At 25.3% G+C, this 21046-nt stretch overlaps 3 protein-coding genes across 5 annotated transcripts; all 3 read left to right on the top strand.

Moving 5' to 3' along the window:
* Positions 1-201: 201 nt before the first annotated feature.
* On the top strand, positions 202-7195 carry LOC105193987 (odorant receptor 43a). Of its 3 annotated transcripts, XM_039451829.1 has the most exons (7): positions 202-1900; positions 2539-2808; positions 3827-4295; positions 4376-4475; positions 4643-4762; positions 5722-5877; positions 6065-7195. In XM_039451829.1, exons 1-7 carry the CDS (start codon positions 1870-1872, stop codon positions 6119-6121), a joined length of 1203 nt encoding a protein of 400 aa, XP_039307763.1. In that variant the 5' UTR covers positions 202-1869; the 3' UTR covers positions 6122-7195. The 3 variants fall into 3 exon arrangements, with proteins under 3 accessions (XP_039307763.1, XP_011156981.3, XP_039307764.1); XM_011158679.3 differs by having other exon boundaries at positions 202-2808; XM_039451830.1 differs by lacking the exon at positions 6065-7195 and having other exon boundaries at positions 202-2808; positions 5727-5858.
* A 473-nt stretch (positions 7196-7668) lies between these two features.
* LOC105198058 (odorant receptor 49b) lies at positions 7669-15436 on the top strand. The gene is made up of 7 exons (XM_039451841.1): positions 7669-8539; positions 9130-9399; positions 9895-10363; positions 13029-13128; positions 14096-14215; positions 14695-14850; positions 15156-15436. Exons 1-7 carry the CDS (start codon positions 8509-8511, stop codon positions 15210-15212), a joined length of 1203 nt encoding a protein of 400 aa, XP_039307775.1. The 5' UTR covers positions 7669-8508; the 3' UTR covers positions 15213-15436.
* An 829-nt stretch (positions 15437-16265) lies between these two features.
* On the top strand, positions 16266-20858 carry LOC105193988 (odorant receptor 24a). The gene is made up of 7 exons (XM_039451991.1): positions 16266-16324; positions 16731-17014; positions 18064-18532; positions 18632-18731; positions 18916-19035; positions 20166-20321; positions 20686-20858. The coding sequence occupies exons 1-7, from the start codon at positions 16266-16268 to the stop codon at positions 20740-20742; spliced, it is 1245 nt and encodes a 414-aa protein (XP_039307925.1). The 3' UTR covers positions 20743-20858.
* The last annotated feature ends 188 nt before the right edge of the window (positions 20859-21046 follow it).

Raw genomic sequence — 21046 nt, 5'->3', positions numbered from 1 at the left:
TTATAGTGTTATTTTTTTAAACAATTATATATTTTTAATTTATTTTACGAGTTTCTTTGAGCACTAAATTAGCACTAAATTCTAGTGTACTTGTTTTGTATTTGTGACCACTATATATATTTTTTTATTATGGGGGGGTCTAGCTTGCCATTAAGCTGCACCCTCCTTCATTTTTTTTTTAATTATTGCTAAACGGTTTGAGCACCAAAATTTGGACTAGGGTACTAAATTAGCACCTAAAAAGTACTAAATTTTTGACCTAGTGCGAACTCGATTTTCGCTGGTGGGGTGTCCAGCTTAATAGAGGTTATTATTAGCTACTATAAATTATGGCTTTTATCTCCGTTATTAAGTGACGAATTCTAACTATTGCTTATGGAATCATTTGTTTAGTAGCCCGCCATTATATAGTTATCCTGCCATTATATAATGCCGTTAATATGCCAATATACAACAACCGACAATTATTATATAGCATTTTTCAGCATTACGAAATTTTTTTAAGGTACGTTAACATTTGTAACATTTAATTACACATACTTTTTTATTGTTTTTAAACTTGAGCGTATTATTATACGATTGTTTGTATACTCGTGTTTGTGTTTTTTTGTCTGCTATTTATTTTTTTATTTGGCTATATGTATTGGCTATATATACATTTTGAGTTATGCAAAAATAATCAAACCATAGCATTTTATTAATATGGTTGTTTAAGTGAGATTTTTATGTTAAAAAATTTCTGAATCAATTAAGGAGTTATGTTTAGAAATATTAGAGATATTATTTTATCTTTGTTGTTTAATGTTAAACAAGGATAAAATGATATCTCTAAAGTTTCTCAACGAAGGAGAATTTTAAATAAGGAAAATTCTAAATGATGGAAAGTTAAAAAGATATAATTTTGTACTAAAATACTGTATGTTTTTTAAACAAAATCAATTTTTTAAATTTATTTTTGATATAGTTATATTATCACTGTTTTCACTTCCACCCACTATGCAGTGTTATTACATTTTTATAAATCACGTCCTAAGTAATAATATTTCATAACTATAGGTCTAAAATTTATTAAACAACACTTTGAATATTATCACGAATGTTGTTTTTAATGCAAAGTATTGATTATTAACAAAGTTAATGAATAAAGTGTAAATGCTATATTATCTTTCTCCACTTCAGTGATGTATAGTTATGAAAAAAAGGAAACATACTCCTTAAAATTAATGATTTTAAAGTGATTTACAATTATTTCAATTTAATAATATATATTCTTTTAATAACATATTTAATTTAATAACATATATTAAATGTATTAAATAATTAAATATATACGTAATATATTTCTTAATTAAATTTTATTAAAATTAATTTGTAGAATAAGAATGTTTGATATATTCTACGAAACAAAAGCACGTGTTTTATTTTGTAAGACGTTTATCACAGTTCTATTATTGTGAATACATTTTCCCTGATGAACACAAAACGAATAAACCATGTCTGATGGCTTCTATACAAATTTATTACTAACTACAGCATAAGACCACAAGAGTATAAATTGCAACCGTAGCGTGGGAACACAACGGGTGTACATAAACATGCTTTTTTGTTAACATGATATCTACCTGTTATAAAATTTTTTATTGGTAAATTTTTTACATTTGACGTTTGATGCAGAAACATAAAACTTGTAGAAAACATAAAACGAGGGTCACGCGATGTATATAGAATATTTAAAACACTTCAGTGCAAATTCATCTTCTCGAGAATAATTCGCAATTGGATTACATATGCATGAGCAATATCTCTTTCTAAATGGAAGGTACCACTTCATGAAAAAGAACAACTGTCAGTCTGTAGATAACATTTGACATGGATAATTTGAAATATGTCGGATATCAAGGTGTTCGTCGTTGAAGTTGTAACCGCAAAATGAAAAAAATAACATTTTAAAAATATATTTATTTATTATGTGCTTACATGCGAATATTAAGCATTTAATATACATTTTCTTTTATTATTGTTAGAAAAAACGTTTTAATTGCGGTCTAGTGTTATGTTGATTATAAATATGCTAAAAAATTATAGTAAAAAGTCAACTATATATCTAATTACAGTAAATCGGTGCTTTTTAGAATTTATTTATTCTTTATTTTTCTTTACACAGAAAAAATAATGTATTAACAGCATTTAATGGGAAATAATCTTGTTAATTCCATACATCATATTCTTGATTTAATAGAAAGTATTTCATTAATACTGTTATTAAATTATTATTAAGTTTATTTTTAATTATAATGCATTTAACACTGTCAATACATTAATTTTTTTCATGAAAATAATTTTTGAATTTTTATAATTAACAAATAATTTATACAGATATATTCATAATTAATAATTTATTATTATTTTTTAATATGCTACTTGCTATGTATACTCATTTTAAATATTTTGTTCTAATTGTGGATTTATTTACGCGTACTTATTATTATGTAATATTTTACATAAGCTTTAACTTATTATTAATGTTCCTACACGTAGATTTCCAATGGGCGATGAAACTAAATCGTATCATCTTAGATTTTATTGGACTTTGGCCTAAAGCCGCACAAAACTCTCGACAGAAGTTACTATGCAATTTTCGGGTACTCGTCGTTTTTTTGGCCGTAACGTGCGGCGTTTTGATTCCTTCCATACATTCATTAATAAGAATTTATGGAGACATCATGTTAATGTTAGACAATTTACAATTTACTTTACCAGCTATAAGCTGTTCGATAAGAATCGTGATTTTTTGGTGGAAGAAGGAAGGTAGACATAATTAAAAGTATACGTATTTTTAAATTATAAAATGTCATAAAGAGTATAATAAAATAAATAAAATAAATTAATGCCATTAAATAGATAATGTAAAAAAATTATTTAAATTATATTTTATCATAGTAATCGCAAAACAATTTTGAATTATAAAATTTATTTATATTATTTATTTGTATATTATTATTATTATTAAAGTTACAAGTAATTACATGAAAATAAAATTAAGGCTCCTGACACTTCAGCCGCAAACTCCGCGTTGACGGTATCGACATTCTGTCGCGAACAAAATTAGAACTAAAAGGTGTGAAGCGTGACAGATTGACGATGAGATGTTGACGTGCATGTCATTTTGTTATTATGTGTTTTATTATAAAAATATGACTTGTCTCGTATTTACCGAATTCGAAAATGGACCGCAAGTAAAGTTTCTTTAAATTTTATACATAAAATCACATTTTTTACTTCTTTCAATAGCTATCTATGTGTTTTCTTGTCTGTCTTTACTTTACGCGCTTTCTATGACTATTTACTGACTGTTAAGCGGAAAAAGGACAGTCTTTACCATACAAGTGTTTTAAAGCCATCTGATTAGTTTGTTTTATCCAAATTGTCTTTATTTATAAATAGCACGTCGGAAACTTTAGCTTAACCGTGTGTTTTTCTGCCTGAATAGCTTTATTTTACGTGTTTTTTACAACCATTTACTAACTGTTAAACGAGAAAAGGATAGTTTTTATTTTTACAAGTGTTTTTGAAACAACTGATTAGTCAGTTTTATCCAGATTGTCTTTATTTACAAATGGTACGTCGGACAAAATTACGTGTTATTTTATACTTATGACATCACGACTTCAATATGGCAGCGGCAAGTAGACAGGAGCCTTAACCTACATATAATATCTGTTTTTTTATTTTTAAACTTTTTATTGCTTACGATTAATATTGGTATAATTTCTGATTTAAATTATTTGTACTGTTAAGCGTGTATTTATTATTCACATTTTTGAAGCTATCATACCGATCATGAATATGATCTCGGAGGATTGGATAAAATCGAAAAACGTGCAGGACAGAAATATTATGATTAAACGGGCGCAGACTGCACGCATTATTATTACTTGTGCATATTGTATAATGGGAGTAGGGTGCTTCTTTATTATTATTCTTCCGAGCTTTGGAATATCATTGAGATTGACGCCCAATATTACTGATCCTGGCAGACCAATGCCTTTACAAACGCATTATATTTATGATGTAACTAAAAGACCGCAATACGAACTAACGTTTATTAGTCAATCTATTTACATTCTTCTCGCTATCATGTCTTATACTGGAATCGATAATTTTCTCGGGCTACTAATTTTCCATATATGTGGCCAATTAGAGATTCTTCACAATCGTTTAACATTTTTGGATAAATATGCCAATTCTTATGGAATGCTAAAGAGCTGCATAATAAAACACATGCGTTTACTTAGGTTTGATATTTACATTTATAATTTGTATAAAATGAATAATTTAATAAAATATGATCTAATACAAGAAATATATTTTATAGTGCTATTGACATTATTGAAGATACATATAACATAACACTTCTAGCATTATTTGTATACTTTGCAATACTTTTTGCTTTCTATGGTTTTCGAATAATTAATGTAAGTGTTTGACTATGGATAAAAATTTGCAGAAATTAGTCATTATTAAAGAACATAATGTGTTATTACATGTTTTAATGTTCAATTTAATTTGCATGATGCTTTATTACAAACATGTAATCTTATTAAAATGGAAATGTTATATCTTTAATGTACAAATTAATTAGCTATTTGATGAAGAAAATGATTTATCTGTCACTCATTTGGTATATTTTTTATCCAACGTTTTCAATCTATTTATGCATATGTGTATATATTGTGTCCTAGGAGAAATTTTGATGGCTCGGGTAAGTTTTATTATTTTCCTTTTTTATTATAAAAGCGATATGTAGTTAATATTAATTAATAAAATTTAAGGAAATTTTTATTAATAATGTTCTATCAATGTTCGAGTGTTAATTATAGAAGAATTTAATAATAATTTTTTTTTAATATTATTAAAATGATAATTTAGTTTAACTAAACTAATAATTATAAAAGGTTTTAATATAAATTTTTAGAAACATAAGTTTAAATTGTGTTGTTCTAAAATGTATAAAGTATTATAGCAGACCCTTGAAATCAATGTGCTGCAAGTTCTTAAGAAAATAAAAATTAGCTGTTGTACTTAAATTTTATATATTAATATACAATTTATATAAATACGTAATTATTGGTTAATTTATATGTATTATAGTTTTAAGACCAATGCATATAGGATCGCCTTTAATATAAATGCGTTTTGCAAAAGTTTACATATGTTTTTTAAAAAACAAAAAGAAATAAATACAAGACAAAATAAAAAAATTTTAACATTAAAGTTTTGATTAATAATATTAAAAAAATAAAATTTTTATATTTTTTATTATAATATAAAGTAACTCAATAACACGAATATACTACTAGAAAATTTTATGCAATATTTTTAAAATATTTTAGTTACTCACAACGTATTAATCTTGTCATAATTTTTATTTATATTTTACAATGTTTTATTTTGATTGATTTGATCTTTATCTTATCTTATTCACTGCAAATGAATCAATGTATAGAAGATCTCTGATCATAATTTATCATGATGCATTTTGAAATATATGTTTAATTTGTGTTTTATCTTCTTTTAAAACTTACAATTGCAGTTGACATTTGTTTACTTTTATTCAACATATACTTACATGATGCATAATTTACATATTAATTTACGGCGATTCTGAATGTATATAACAATCGGTAATTAAATATATTTTTAATTGTTATTTTGTTTAAGTGTAGTGACATATATTATGCTGCATATAATAGCAAATGGTACTCCATGGATCCAAAAATTGCAAAGGACTTGTTGCCTCTATTGATAAGAGGCGCTAAACCGGTTTATCTTACCGTTGGAAAAGTATTTCCTATGACAATGGCCACATTTTGCGGTGTAAAATATTTTAATTATATTTATTTTAAAGTGTCATTAAAATTTTAATAAAATGTCACACGTGGTCTATAATAATTTTATATAACTTATATAATTTATTTATTTTATTGCGCATGAGTGTAGAATATTAAACTTCATGATCACATTACATTTTTAATTATATTACTAATAAATATATATTTTTCAGTTAGTAAAAACATCAGCTGGTTATATATCCGTTTTACATACAACGAGAAGTAAATGAAGAATATAAATCTAAATATTTTTTAATGTTACGCAATTTTTAATGGAATACATTAATTAAAGATTGTATAAGTGTTTATATTTTAAATGCAAATAAAATTATAAATTTTATCATGAGATTATTGAAATATAATTTGGATTTTATTTGAGGCACATATTTATGAGTTTATATAAGAGTTTATATGGACTAAAATCTAAATCCATAAATCCATAAAAATCTCTCCTCTTATAAAAATTAAATTGTTTTAAAATTAATTATTTATGATTTAATCTTTCAATTCACATTTTTCTATAATAAATTTATTATTTGTAATATTAATTTGAATATGAATACTGGTCATAATTTTTAATGAGCATTCCAAAACTTGTTAAAAATTGGAATATTAGTGAAGTGTCACTATTATCAGTATGTACTGATAAATGTATTGACGTACGTCAATATGTACTATCAGTATGTATTTTCAAATGTTTTATATAGATACATGCGTTTGCAAGATGCATATTCCTGTAATTAATTCTGTATCAATTTGCGTGTCCTGGTCTTCCCTAAGTAATAATCATAAGTAACAAATTATGCGTGCGTGGGAAGATATTACATGTTACATTTTGTATTTTTGTTCACCTGTTTTTCACATTTTGTCAATGACTACTTTAGATAAGAGGTACTGAGAAGTTGTACGATTATTATGAATGCTCGTAATACTGCACATCGATATTATCATGTATTTAAAAATTTTTTGTTATGTGCATGTAACAGATGTTTTTTATTGAATAATAATTAGGGCTCGGAAGTTTGTGCGATATCTTGTGTCGCGTGCTGAACACCATTGCGTGCGAGTTATGTGTGTGACAATTATCAATTCTTGCTGGGATGCGGCTTATTGAATGAATAGTGAAGTATGTACACCTTTTGCACGCAACAGCGCGCACCTAGCGTGCGACACAGGATTTTCACACAAAATTCCGAGTCTTAATCATCAATTAGTCAAATTAAACATTTGTGTGCGGAAAAATTATTTGGTATTCTGTATTCGGTTTTAATCTTCTCGTAAGTATTGCAATTCGAAGTTATTTTGATGGAAATGGAATCCTGCATTCTTCAAATCTTTAGGGAAATGATCAGTTTGTAGTGATCGATGATGAATGACTGCAGACAAGGCGTGATATTTTTTAAAATAGCAACTCAATTTTTATGATGATATTATCAAAATGGAAGAAAAAGTGCAATTTTAATTTGAATTCTATGTTGCATATTGAAGATGGTACGTAAACTATTATCACAATATTACATGTTATAAGTATATACTAGAATAATTCAGTGTGTTATTTTTTGAATACGTTTCATACGTTTTATTATAAAAGAATTTGCCATACTACGTATGATTTTGGCTGATATGAATTGGAATCATAAGATGCACAAATTTTTATTTTATTAATGATACGAGCAAACTAATTTTTTCACGTTATTACAAGAAAAATATTTGTTATTATGATGATAAAGTTTTACAACGTATGATGATTAATAATTTAAAAAATTTTAAAGTTGTGAGTGCGTGTATACCTTTCTTGATACACAAACAGTGTTAAATCGTTTAATTTTTAAGTAAATTATTAACACTCATATAGTATTTTGCAAAACATAGTCATTGTAATAACTCGTGCAACGTATAAAAGAATTAATTAATTATTTAACAAATATAATATAATACATTAATGTCTTAAGAAAGAATTACTTAATAATTAAAACATTTGTATGATTTAATTCAATATTTGTAATTTCTATATTATTTTAAATTAATGTATTTATTAACGTAATATTTTTCACATTTTTGATCGCTAATAATTGATACCAATCATATATATATATATTTATTTATTGATTTATTTATATATTTATATATTTATATGTATGTATATGTATATATAAAATAATATATATAATAATATAATAAATAAAATTTTATATACATATATATATATATATATATATATATATATATATGTGTAATGAACATGATCGAACAATTTTTGTGACTTTATCTTGAAAAACGGAGACTATACATAATGCCGCTTGGAATTTATTCTTTTTAATCTATTGCTGACGTATAAGTAATGCCATAAGCAGTGGCTGATTATAAAAACGTGTGAATATAACGGATGCGCATACGTGCATCTTTTTCATCAATGTAACAACTACCTGCTATTACGAAAATTTTTTTACCTTTTTGCGTGATATTTAGCACTGAAATGCTAGAAACTTTAACCGAAGCGATATAAAATATTTAAAACAGTTTTGATGTAAGTTGATCGTTCGATACTTTGGAGAAATGACATTAAGAGCATGCGCGCGAAACAGAAACAGATGCCAGTCTTTAGACGACTTTCGACATGGACGCTTCGAAATATGCTGCATATCAAGGTGCTTACTCTTATGATTATTGTAATTGAAAAAGACAGTAACTTTATACAAAATATTTGTTTATGACATAGCATAATAGTGACGTTTAAATCATGTTTTATTTTATTAATTGTTAATAGAACTGTTACATTGTTTTTTTAATGTTACGTTAATCCTTATCATACATAAATAATATTTTAAGAAACATTAGACATATATTATCAAAGTATTTGTAAAAATTATTATTACATGTTATTTATTATTTTTTAAGTTGCATTTCTAAATTCATATCAATTCCTGAAGCAATTAATAACAAGTTTCTTTGAATATTTTATGCATTCAATTAAATATATTACTTTTATTTTGTTAAATATAATACTACATTTCATATTGAGTGATAGTTTATGTGTATGTTTAAAACTTCAAAGGCTGCCATCCATAATCAATTTTTATATTTAAAATAGTTTTAAATGGTCTTAAATGTCTTGAGATAGTCATTAGCTGTATTATCATCTTAATACATCACTTAAGATAGTTTTGAAGTAAGATTTAAGTATGATCGATATAAGATATTTTTTATGAGCTATACTTATTGAGATTTCTACAGGTAGATTTCGAATGGGCGGTGAAATTGAATCGTATTACTTTAGATTTTATTGGACTTTGGCCTCAAATCGCACAAGATCCTCGAAAGAAGTTTATGTGCAATTTTCGAGTGCTCATCGTTTTCGTGGCAGTAACGTTCGGTGTATTGATTCCTTCTATACATTCCTTTATAAGAATTTATGGAGACATTATGTTAATGATAGATAATTTACAATTTACTTTACCAGCTATAAGTTGCACAATAAGAATTATAATATTTTGGTGGAAGAAAGAAGGTAAATAACTTTTTGCTATAACTTTGAACTGTAAAAATATAATAAAGCTATGTACATAATAAACTTATAATAAAATTATAACAATTTTTAACTTAAAAAAGTTATTTATGTTCTTAAACTTTTAAATTTTTTATTAATAAAATCGTTTTTAAACATATATACATATATACACAATATGTTTGAGCTGATTTGTTTATACTAAATAATTTATTCTAAACATAAACGTTTAAATTAATTTCAAGTTTATACTTATTGTGGGATCTGAAAATCTCATTATTAAATTTTCTTTTTAGTATTTATATTTCTTTCTTCTTTTTTTTGTTTTTTATAAAAATATAATAAAAGAAATTATTTTTTCTTTGACTGTATATTATTGATCTTGCGCTCATTAAACCTTTTGCTTATGATTAAACTTGATTTAATTTCTATTTTAATTATTCAGTGTACATTGCTTATAATATTATCATTTGTATACACTTATTAATTTTTTTACAGCTATCATACCAATAATGGAAATGATTACAGAGGATTGGTTAAAATCGAAAAGTGCGGAAGACAGAAATGTGATGATCAAAAGAGCGCAGAGTGCACGCATAATTCTTATGTGCGTATATTGCATCACGGCTGTTGGATGCTTGTTTCTCATCGTTCCTCCTGGATTTGGAATGTCGATAAGACTAACGCCCAACATTACTGATCCAGGCAGATTAATGCCTTTACAAACTCATTATATTTACGACATAACAAAACGGCCGCAGTATGAATTAACATATATGAGTCAATCTATCTACATAATTCTCGCAGTTCTTTCTTATATTGGAATTGATCATTTTCTTGGGCTATTGGTTTTCCATTTATCCGGTCAATTGGACATTTTGAAAAATCGTTTGACATATTTACATAAATACATCAATTCTCACGAAATGTTAAAGGAATGCATAAAAAAACATATTCGTTTACTTAGGTATGATATTTATGAAAAATATTTGTAGAGGAAAATCACCAATATCGACATAGGTTTCTTAAAATCATTTTTTAGTTCTCGGAAACTAAACATGACACTTTATTAATAGCAATGAAAAAATGTTCTGTTTAAATAATTAAAACCCGTAATTTATATTTATTGCTGTTTGCATATAAAATCTTTTGAAAACGAATTCTTCAAAAAAAATAAAATTTACACAAAAGTTTTAACAAATAGTGAATGTATTATTAACAATATTACGTTATGTTTGTATCGTTCTGAAACTGTTTTACTTACATTTTTCTCTTTTTTATTTTTCATATAATTTTAAATCGAGATGCATAAATCCACATACCTATTGATAAGACATGCACAATAAAAGACGAAATAGGATAAAATAAAAGACACAATATTAGACCTATCTATTAAGTTAATCTAATTTAAATTTTCCATGTTATACTATATGTTGTGTCTTACAGAACATTATGAGATATTTGTGTAAATCGACAAAAAACGTTCTATATTTAAATGAAAAATTTCTAAAAATTCTTATACATTAGTTAGTCTTTTATACAGATACCTATATTAAATGAAAATAAGAGGAAAATATAGCATTATTGCCTACTATGTGTGTTTGTAAAATTAGCGTAACGTTTTATTAATTAAGAAAGAATAATGATTATTCTATTAGCACTTTTTATTCTACAATTTTGTTAAAAATTAAAAAAAAGTTCCACATTTTTGATGCCAGAAACATAAAAAATAAAAAAATGTGCTATCTTTACGTTCTAACACGACATATTCTTTTCTAAAGTATCGGAAGCCGTCGAATATGTTACATCAGTTAAGAGTGTCCGTTACTTCTAAACAAACTACACACCACACATATATACAGGGTGAATTATAATGATTGTATTAACTTTTTACCATAATAAAAGATGACTTACCGACTGCAACTATAAGATTCATTATGTATGCGTGTCATGTATACACACATACAGGGTGAATTTTATAGTTGCAGTCGGTAAGTCATTTTTATGGTAAAATGTGAAGACAACTATTATGATTCATTTTGTAGAGTTGCAGGAGAAATGTAATAATTAACAATTTTAAATTGAAAATTAAAATATTGTGGTAATATTATGTTCTAGCACGACACATTTCCTTCTAAAATATCAAAAGCGATCAAATATTTAATTTGTCTAGAGTTCTCATTAGTTCTAATTCAATAACATACAATTACATGGAACTTGGGCTGAATAAACCAGTACTACCATCAGAACTGTCAAGAATTATCAGCATGGTGCTTTCCTGCTGAGTATTACGCTGAGTATCATGGAAGTTAAAATTGCATAAAAGATGTTCATAACAGGCGGAATAACTTTTAAAAAATATTTAATCACATTGAACTGAATCATTCAGTACTACCATCAGAAGTGCCAAAAATTATAAGCGTGACATATTCCCGTTGAATGTCAAATCATGCTGCTCTGAATACCCCAAACTGCATAAAAAATTGTTAATTGCTGGAATTTTATTCTGAAATGCTATATAAATATGTAACTAACTTAAAACTAATAGGAATTCTTAACAGGTGTAATATTTGATGGCTTTGATCGATTAGAGGAGAATGTGCCTGAAGTTAGCACATTTTAATTTTTGATTTGAAATTGTTAATTGAAATTTTTTCATGAAATTCTATATAAATCCTAGCTAGTTTAGAACGGAAATTCTTAACAGATGTAACATGCAACCGCTTCTGGTACTTTAGGCTGATATTTACAGTTAAATCTTATTTCAAGACCCTTTTAAGTTAATGTCTTAAGATATGATTTTGTGATTGGTTTATAACATTTTAAGATTGTATTTAACGAAAATAAATATAAGAACGAACTATGAATACCAGTCTTAGAAAAGAATGTATCGTGCTGGGACATAAAGTCAGCACATTTTTATTTTTCATATTTTTGGTATCAAAGATACAGAATTTTTCTTAATTTTTTTTAGAAATTGTAGAACTGTATAAAAGTGTATAAAGTGTTACTGAAACAATTTTTTTTTTTTTTAATTATTAAAACATGTTAACTTTACACGTACTTACTATATCGATTTTTGGGCACATTTGTCAGGCATTCATGTTTGCTTATCTTACAAAGAAATTTAATTAGTGCGAAATTTGAAACGATATTATAAAAATTGTTACATCATCTGACAAAAGACACCTTCTACTTTATATATTGATGTTTAAAAAGTTATATTCTTACATCTTGTTTAAGATATGTAATTCAAAAATAAAGTTGCATGTCGTTATTGATTATCTTCCTCTATATACAAAAATAATTTCTATGACTAGGGTTGGATTAGCGTCTTGTATATACCTGCAGCCTGGGGGCGACAAAAAAGGAAAGCGGCATTAAAAAAAATTCTAAAAAATTACCTTTATAATTAATCTTACAATAATATACATAAAACAATGTAAACAAATTATAACCAACAAAATGTAGAATTTGATTAATTTAGATTAAGTTACATTTGAGGCTTCAGTGAGGGCAACGATTTAATTGCATAGGGGCAGCATGAGTCCTAATCCAATCCTGTCTACGACGTTAAGTATATGTAATTTGTTCCTGCAAAGGATATCTGAAACGTAGAAGATCTTTTTTAGAGCTATTGCCATTATTGAAGATACATATAACATAATACTTCTGTCATTATTTGCATATTTTGCAATACTTTTTGCTTTCTACGGTTTCCGTATAATGAATGTAAGTATCCAAACATTTAATTATATAAATATATTTATTAATTAAATGTTAATGTAAAATAAATTTAAAAAATTTTAGAAGTTAACTTTAAAGATTAATTTTTAAAGTTAACTTCTTTTTATTTCTATTATTAGTTTATAAAGATTAAATTAGTATAAAAGTAGTAGTTAAACTTGTATGAGTTTAACAAATAATACAAAAAAAGCCAATGAGACGAGCAAAAATTAAAATATTATAATATATTTTATCAATTATTACTCAAGATTGATCACATACGTTTTGACTCTACAAATGTGATCAAGTTTGAGTAATAATTGATAATAGTACATTATGCTACAAGGAGCCGAGCTTTGCTGGTCTCGAGGACGTTGTTTTCAGTCGAGACCGGCGCTTGGCTCCATGTTGCATACGGTATTTCATGCATTAGAAGTACGTTTTTTTTTTCACGTTTGTGGCATTCAGGCAAAACAAGCGTGTGGCGTTTTCCTGTCACTGCCTGTCCCGATTACAGGTTATGAGAGAGAGAGAGAGAGAGAGAGAGAGAGAGAGAGAGAGAGAGAGAGATCAGTGTACTACCTTTGCTCATGCATTTTGACCCTATACTCAGCGCATGCGCCACGAAATGCTCACAGTTTCTTAACAAAAGTGCGCATGCGCACGATACGGAAATATTTGTCACGGACGCCAATATCCCCCACCCCAAATATTGCCCACTTACGCCCTTGTTCCTGGGAAGATGCAAAAAACGTGCTTCTATTGCATAAAAATATATTATAACATCTTAATTTTTGCTCGTCTTGTTGGCTTTTTCTTGTATTATTTGTTATAAAGATTAATTTTTAAACGTTCATTAACTTGATAGCATCTGAATTATAATCATATTTATAAGATATTTTATCTTAAACCTTTAAAGAAAGTTTAACTATAAAAAAAATTCATCTTTTTACGTATCCTGTAAATTAATTAGCTATTTGACAAAGGAAATGGTTTATCACTTTCTCGCTTGATATTTTTTGCATCTACAATTTTCAATTTATTTATAAATATGTTCTTATACTGTGCTCTCGGCGAATTTTTAGTGGCTCAAGTAAGTTCATTTTTTTATTATAAATATTATATATTATATATACAAATGTATACAATTATATAAATTATAAATTAATTATAATTATATTAATATATTAGTTTATATATTATCTACTACATGAATTGTTTAAGAAAAATGTTATTGATTTTGTATAATAAAGTTTAACATTTATCACATAAGGAAAATAAATATTAATATCCAATCATTAAGACAAGACAAAAAAAGATTGAGTAATTAAAAATGGTAATTTAATATAATTTATATTAAATTAGACATTAATAAGTCAAAATATTATGTAACCTTTTAAAAATTAATTTTTTTAAAAAAGTTAATATTTCACTTTATTCAAAATTTATATAAAAATAGATTAAATAGTAATTGAAATAAAAACATAAGTTAATTTATAATGATTAAACTTATATTATTATGGAATAATTTACAATCTTATTTTATTTAAAAGTACTTTCAATATTTTTTAGTGTAACGAAATATACAATGCGGCTTCTAATAATGAATGGTATTCTTTGGATCCAAAAATTACACAAAACTTGTTGTTTTTGCTGATAAGAGGTTCTAAACCAGTATATCTTACCGCTGGAAAAGTGTTCCCTATGACAATGACTACATTTTGCAGTGTAAGATATTTTGATGTTTAATTATAATTATTGCGTTAAATGCATTTGAATGACATTATAATTTTAATAATATTTTTATGCAATATTTTATAATAATTTATATATATTTAGTATAATAATTTATTAATTTGTAAATATTTGAATTTGTTATATATATACATATATTTATATATTTTATGCATATTTTTAATATATGTATATTACTTTAGATATATTACTTAATTTATATACACTCTGTATTTTTTTAATTTTATAATCACACATCCATCGTATTATAAATTATTATTAAAAAATATATTTTTCAGTTAATAAAAACGTCAGTCGGATATATATCAGTTTTGCATACGACGAGACGTAATTAAAAAATTGTTTTAAATCTAAATTTTTTTAAATGTTATTTTTATAACATGTGGTAATCTAAGAATTATGTAAATGTTAGAATGTTACACAGTAAAAAATAAAATGCTACATTTAACAATTTAACATCTTTTGTATGCCCCAGAAAGTTTACTTTAAATTTTAAGTTAAAATAACTCAAATGTTATTTAAAATAACTCTTATTTTAAATTATTAAGTTAAAATAACTTAAAATAGGAGTTATTTTAACTTAACTTTTGAGTTATTTTAACTTTGAGTTGACTTTCTGAGATATTTTATTTTTTACTGTGTACATCTAAATAAATTATAGATCTTATTGTATAATGTATGTATTTTTAATGGAAATGTTTTTGAATAATGTTGGAAGTTTTCTTGAATAATTAGAAATAAAATAATGAAGAATTGAATCACTTTTTATTCTTTAATTTATAATGATTTATATTTTCCATCTATCGATTTAAGTGTTAAATATTAACTTTGGTATTGCTTTTATATATATATATATATATATATATATATATATATATATATATATATATATATATATACATGTGACAATATAACATTAGTTTGTAAATCATGCTGATTTCAATTTTTTAATATAATATTTTTCACACTTTTTATCACTATGTATCGATGTCAATAATCGAAAAATTTTTATGAATTTATCTACTTTGCAAAATGCAGAGTGTACACATTGCCAGGTGTAATCCATTCAATGTAATACATCTATGTCGTCTATTGTTAACATGAGTATAGTAACGTCATAAGCTATAGCTGATTATAAAAACGTGTGAATACAACGGATGTACACAGGGGTGTCTTTTTTACCAACATAACAACAGCCTGTAATTACGAAAAATTTTTTACTGCTTTGCCTGATGTTTGAAATGCTAGAAATTCGAAACAAAGCGATGTGAAATATTTAAAATAACTTGGATGTAAGTTGATAGTTTATTTCGAGAAATGGCACAATGATTATATGTGCAAAACAACTTTGCCGAACACATGGTAATATCATTTTCTGAAATAAGAAGATGCATCAGTCATTAGACAACATTCGATATGGACAATTCGAAATATACCGCATACCAAGGTGCTTATTCTTATGATTTTTACAAAACTGGAAAAGGGAGTAACATTATGAAAAAAAATTATTTATGATATGATATAATAATGTATTTTTTTATATTAATATAATCATTGCATTATTAATTTTTAATATTACGCTAATTAAATATTAACATACTTAATTATTCTAATAAATATTAGCCATTTATTATAAATGTTTGATATGATATATTATTGTCTGCTACATATTACTTAAAATAATTTCTAAATTTATATAATAAACAAAGATTTTTTTCATATAAAAAGATTTTTTTCATATATTCTATTTTGTGTATTCTCGTAAACATAATATTTTGTACGTTTTGCGTTAATTAATAATTAATGTGTATATTTAAGATATGATTCTTTTTATGAACTGTGACTTACTGAAGTTTTCTACAGGTAGATTTTGAATGGGCAGTAAAATTGAACCGTATTACTTTAAATTTGATTGGACTTTGGCCCAAAACCGCACAAAATTCTCGAGAGAAGTTAATGTGCAATTTTCGTGTGTTTGTCACTTTTGTGGGGATAACTTGCGGCCTTTTGATTCCTTCTGTTCACTCCTTTATAAGAATTTATGGGGACGTTTTACTAATGATAGATAATTTATTATTTACTTTACCAGCTATAAGTTGCTCGATAAGAATTATGATATTTTGGTGGAAAAAAGAAGGTAGACAATTTTCTGGTATAACTGAATTGCAAAACATGATAAATATAAGCAATATACGTAATAACATTATAATAAAATTATAACAATTTAAAAGGGAATATTTATATTTTTAGAATATTTAAATTTTTATATCAATGAAATTCTTGTTTAAATATATGCACACTGTTTACACATACTTATGAAAATTGTTTGAGAAGTTTTAAGAATAAATGAGATCTTGGGGAGGGAAGGGGGGAATAAAGAATTATTTGCGTGATTTTGTTGTGTCATCTTTTATAATATCGAAGCAATTTCATTTTGACAAGTCGTTTTAGTTTGGCAGCAGTGAGATTGAAAATCGTTTTGATGTTTTCAAAAATAGAAAAGTTAAGAAATCCTTCTGTTATCAAATATTCTGTAAAGAAATTTATTATTGTTTGAAATTTATGCAAATTGAAAATAATGCAGGTGATAACATATTTTTTTTTATAAGATATTTGATAACAAGACGATTCTTTAATTTCTTTATTTTTTAAAAGTTTTGAAACTATATTTACACACACACACGCGCGCGCGCGCACTCTCTCTCTCTCTCTCTCTCTCTGCCGCCAAAACAACTTATCAATATAAAATAAAAGATTTCCGGGGAGGTTATAAATATATGACATAAAAAAGTCAGAAAAATAATTTTCCTTCCCAATTTAATCTATATATTTATTTAAAATTTTTCAAAACAACACTTGTACATAAATGAGCTGATTTATGTTAATAGTGTATGTTTAAATTATGTGTTCTTAATTATAAGAATAGAAATCTTATGTTACGTAACTTTTTAGTATTTATTTATTCATTTATATTTTTTTATTTATTTTTTTTGTTTTGTTTTGTTCGTAAATTTTTTAATTAAAAATATGATAAAGAAAATTGATGATTTGCTCTTCGATTCTACCTTACGGCGTAAGATAGAATTTATTAGACTTTTTACTTGCTTTTAACGATTAAACTTGATATAGTGTAACCAATATTCTTGTGTATATGCATTAAAAGATACAATATTTATATTTTTGAAGCTATCATACCAATCGTAGATATGGTTGCGGAGGATTGGGTAAAAGCGAAAAGTACGGAAGAGAGAGATGTAATGATTAAAAAGGCGCAGATTGCACGCATAATTCTTATGTGCGTATATTGCATCACAACTGCAGGATGCTTGCTTGTCGTCACTCTTCCTGGATTTGGAATGTCGATCAGATTAACGACCAATATTACTGATCCAGGCAGGATAATGCCTTTACAAACCCATTACATTTACGATATAACAAAACGGCCGCAGTACGAATTGACATATATAAGTCAAATTATTTACATATTTTTAGCAGTTTTGTCTTATCTTGGAATTGACCATTTTCTTGGATTACTGGTTTTTCATATATCAGGCCAATTAAACATTCTCAAGGATCATTTGATACATTTAGATAAATACATCAATTCTCACGAAGTGTTAAAGAAGTGCGTGGCACAGCATATTCGTTTACTTAGGTGTGGTATTTACGAAAAATATTTGTATATATGGAAATACTATAATTTGTACAATTTATTTTCTCGTGATATATCTAATGCATAGCATATCTTACATAGAGCCATTGTCATTATTGAAGATACGTATAGCATAACACTCCTCTCATTATTCACGTACTTCGCAATACTCTTCTCTTTCTATGGTTTCCGAATAATTAATGTAAGTTTGCAAACATTTAAAGGTACATAATTGTTAATTAATTTTTAACCCAAAATAAATTTTAAAAATTATTAACGTAATAATATAAACTGCAATTATATTTATAAAATATTTTTATAAACATTTCAAATAATTTTAATTATGAAAACTTGTTTTTTTCTTACGTATTTTATAAATTAATTAGCTATTTGACGAAGGAAATGCTTTATCACTCACTCAATTGGTATTTCTTCTAATTACAATTTTCAATTTATTTCTACATATTTGTTTATATTGTGCTCTTGGCGAGTTTTTAGTGGCCCAAGTAAGTTGTATATTTTTTTATGTTATACCATAAGTAGAAATTTTGTGCAAGATATTTTATTTTTATTTGTCAACTTTTTTTATTTTTGCAGGATAAGGTCTAATCAAAAATATATTTGGACAAAAGTCCGTAGTTGTATGATGTGAAAAGCAATAAGTAAGAGTAAAATTAATTTTTAAAAATTGAATTTTTAAAGTTACATAAAGATCATTGCTTTTTTGTAATTATATGATTTTTTACATAATGTGATTATTTTAATTATTCTGCAAGTAAAAATATTAAGATAAATTTATCGACGAATTAACAGTTTATGAGATGTTTCATTATACATACTTTAATCTGACAAATTTCGACACAAGGTATAAAATATTTCGAAAATTAATTTTTTGATAATTTTACTTAATACTTTTTAATATGCGGAATAATTAGAGAAATACTATTATGTGAAAGAATTATATAATTTTATTTAAAAATAGCGATAATTTTTATTTTAAACAAATAATTTTTTTAAAAGTTAATTTTATTGATTTTTTTTATACAATATTATATTTTTGTCTGAACGTAATGATTTATCTTTATCCTGCGAAGATAAAAGAGATAATGAATTACGAGATAAAATAGTACATTGTATATGCTAATTTTGTATAGATTATCTATGGTTTATTTAAGAAATGTGTTATTGTTAATATGCACAGAAAATTTTAAATTTGTTGAATGCACATGGAGGAAATTTTAAATATTAAAAGGAAAATATAGAAATATATTTTGATGATGAGTTTCCAATATAATATTTATTAAATTAAATATTGTAAAAATTTAATGCAGTTCTTAAAATAATTAAGAGAAAAAAGGTTTGCGTTTGTAAGCTAGCAGGGGGATCGTGGTATACTAACAACTAATGTAAAAGGCATTTTTAATTGTAAAAGATCACAAATTAATGATTCTTCGTAGATCTTACACACTGAAATGCCACAAAATAAGATTTTATGATTTTACTTTTATGATTTAATTTGAATTATATGAGATGTTATGGTATCTCACCATGTATTTTGTATGTTTCTTACGACTTCCACCTTTTCTCTATAATTTTTAAAAATGTATTTTATAAGAATACATTTAATATTTTTTAGTGTGAGGAAATATATAGTGCAGCTTACACTAATAAATGGTACTCTATGGATCCAAGAACTGTGCAAGATTTATTATTTTTGCTTATAAGAGGATCTAAACCAATTTATCTCACTGCTGGAAAAATGTTCCCCATGACAATGACTACATTTTGCAGTGTAAGATATTGTAATATTTATTATAATTATTGTGTTACAAGTGCATTTCAGCTATATTATAATTTTAATTATATTTTTTATATAATTATTTTATATATATAAAATTATTTATATATGTATATGCAATAAGATTCAATGTTTACAAATTAATAAATAATTAATAAATATGATAGAATACATAAATATGTATGTATTTATGTGTATACATGCACACATACTCGCACACACGTACGCACGTACGCACACATACACATATCTATATATTACATGCATATTTATGTATTCTATTTTATGTACACGCTATTTTAACTGTGTGACTCATGTATCATATTATTCATTATTATTAAAAAGTATATTTTTTCAGTTAATAAAAACATCAGTTGGATATATATCCGTTTTGCATACAACGAGAAGTCATTAAAATGGGAGATGAATTTAACTTTTTTTGGTAGTACGTTACTTATTTTTGTAAAATACAATCTAGGAATTACTTAAATATTAAAATGTTATTGCAAATAAATTATAAATTTTATTGCATGATTTGTGTTTTTGTGTGTTTATAGAAATATATTGGAAATTCTATTAGATGATTAAAAGTAAAATAATTTGGAATTGAATTTAATTCCATATTTCAATTCAAAAAAATTTATATTTTTCATGAATCAAATACAAATACGTTAATTATTATGTTTGATATTGACTATAAATAGATGTTTGATATTAAT

Source organism: Solenopsis invicta, chromosome 7 (assembly GCF_016802725.1).
Source record: "Solenopsis invicta isolate M01_SB chromosome 7, UNIL_Sinv_3.0, whole genome shotgun sequence".
Taxonomy (NCBI): domain Eukaryota; kingdom Metazoa; phylum Arthropoda; class Insecta; order Hymenoptera; family Formicidae; genus Solenopsis; species Solenopsis invicta.
The sequence above is the reverse complement of the archived record's forward strand: the minus strand, read 5'-3'. Positions and strand labels throughout refer to the sequence as shown.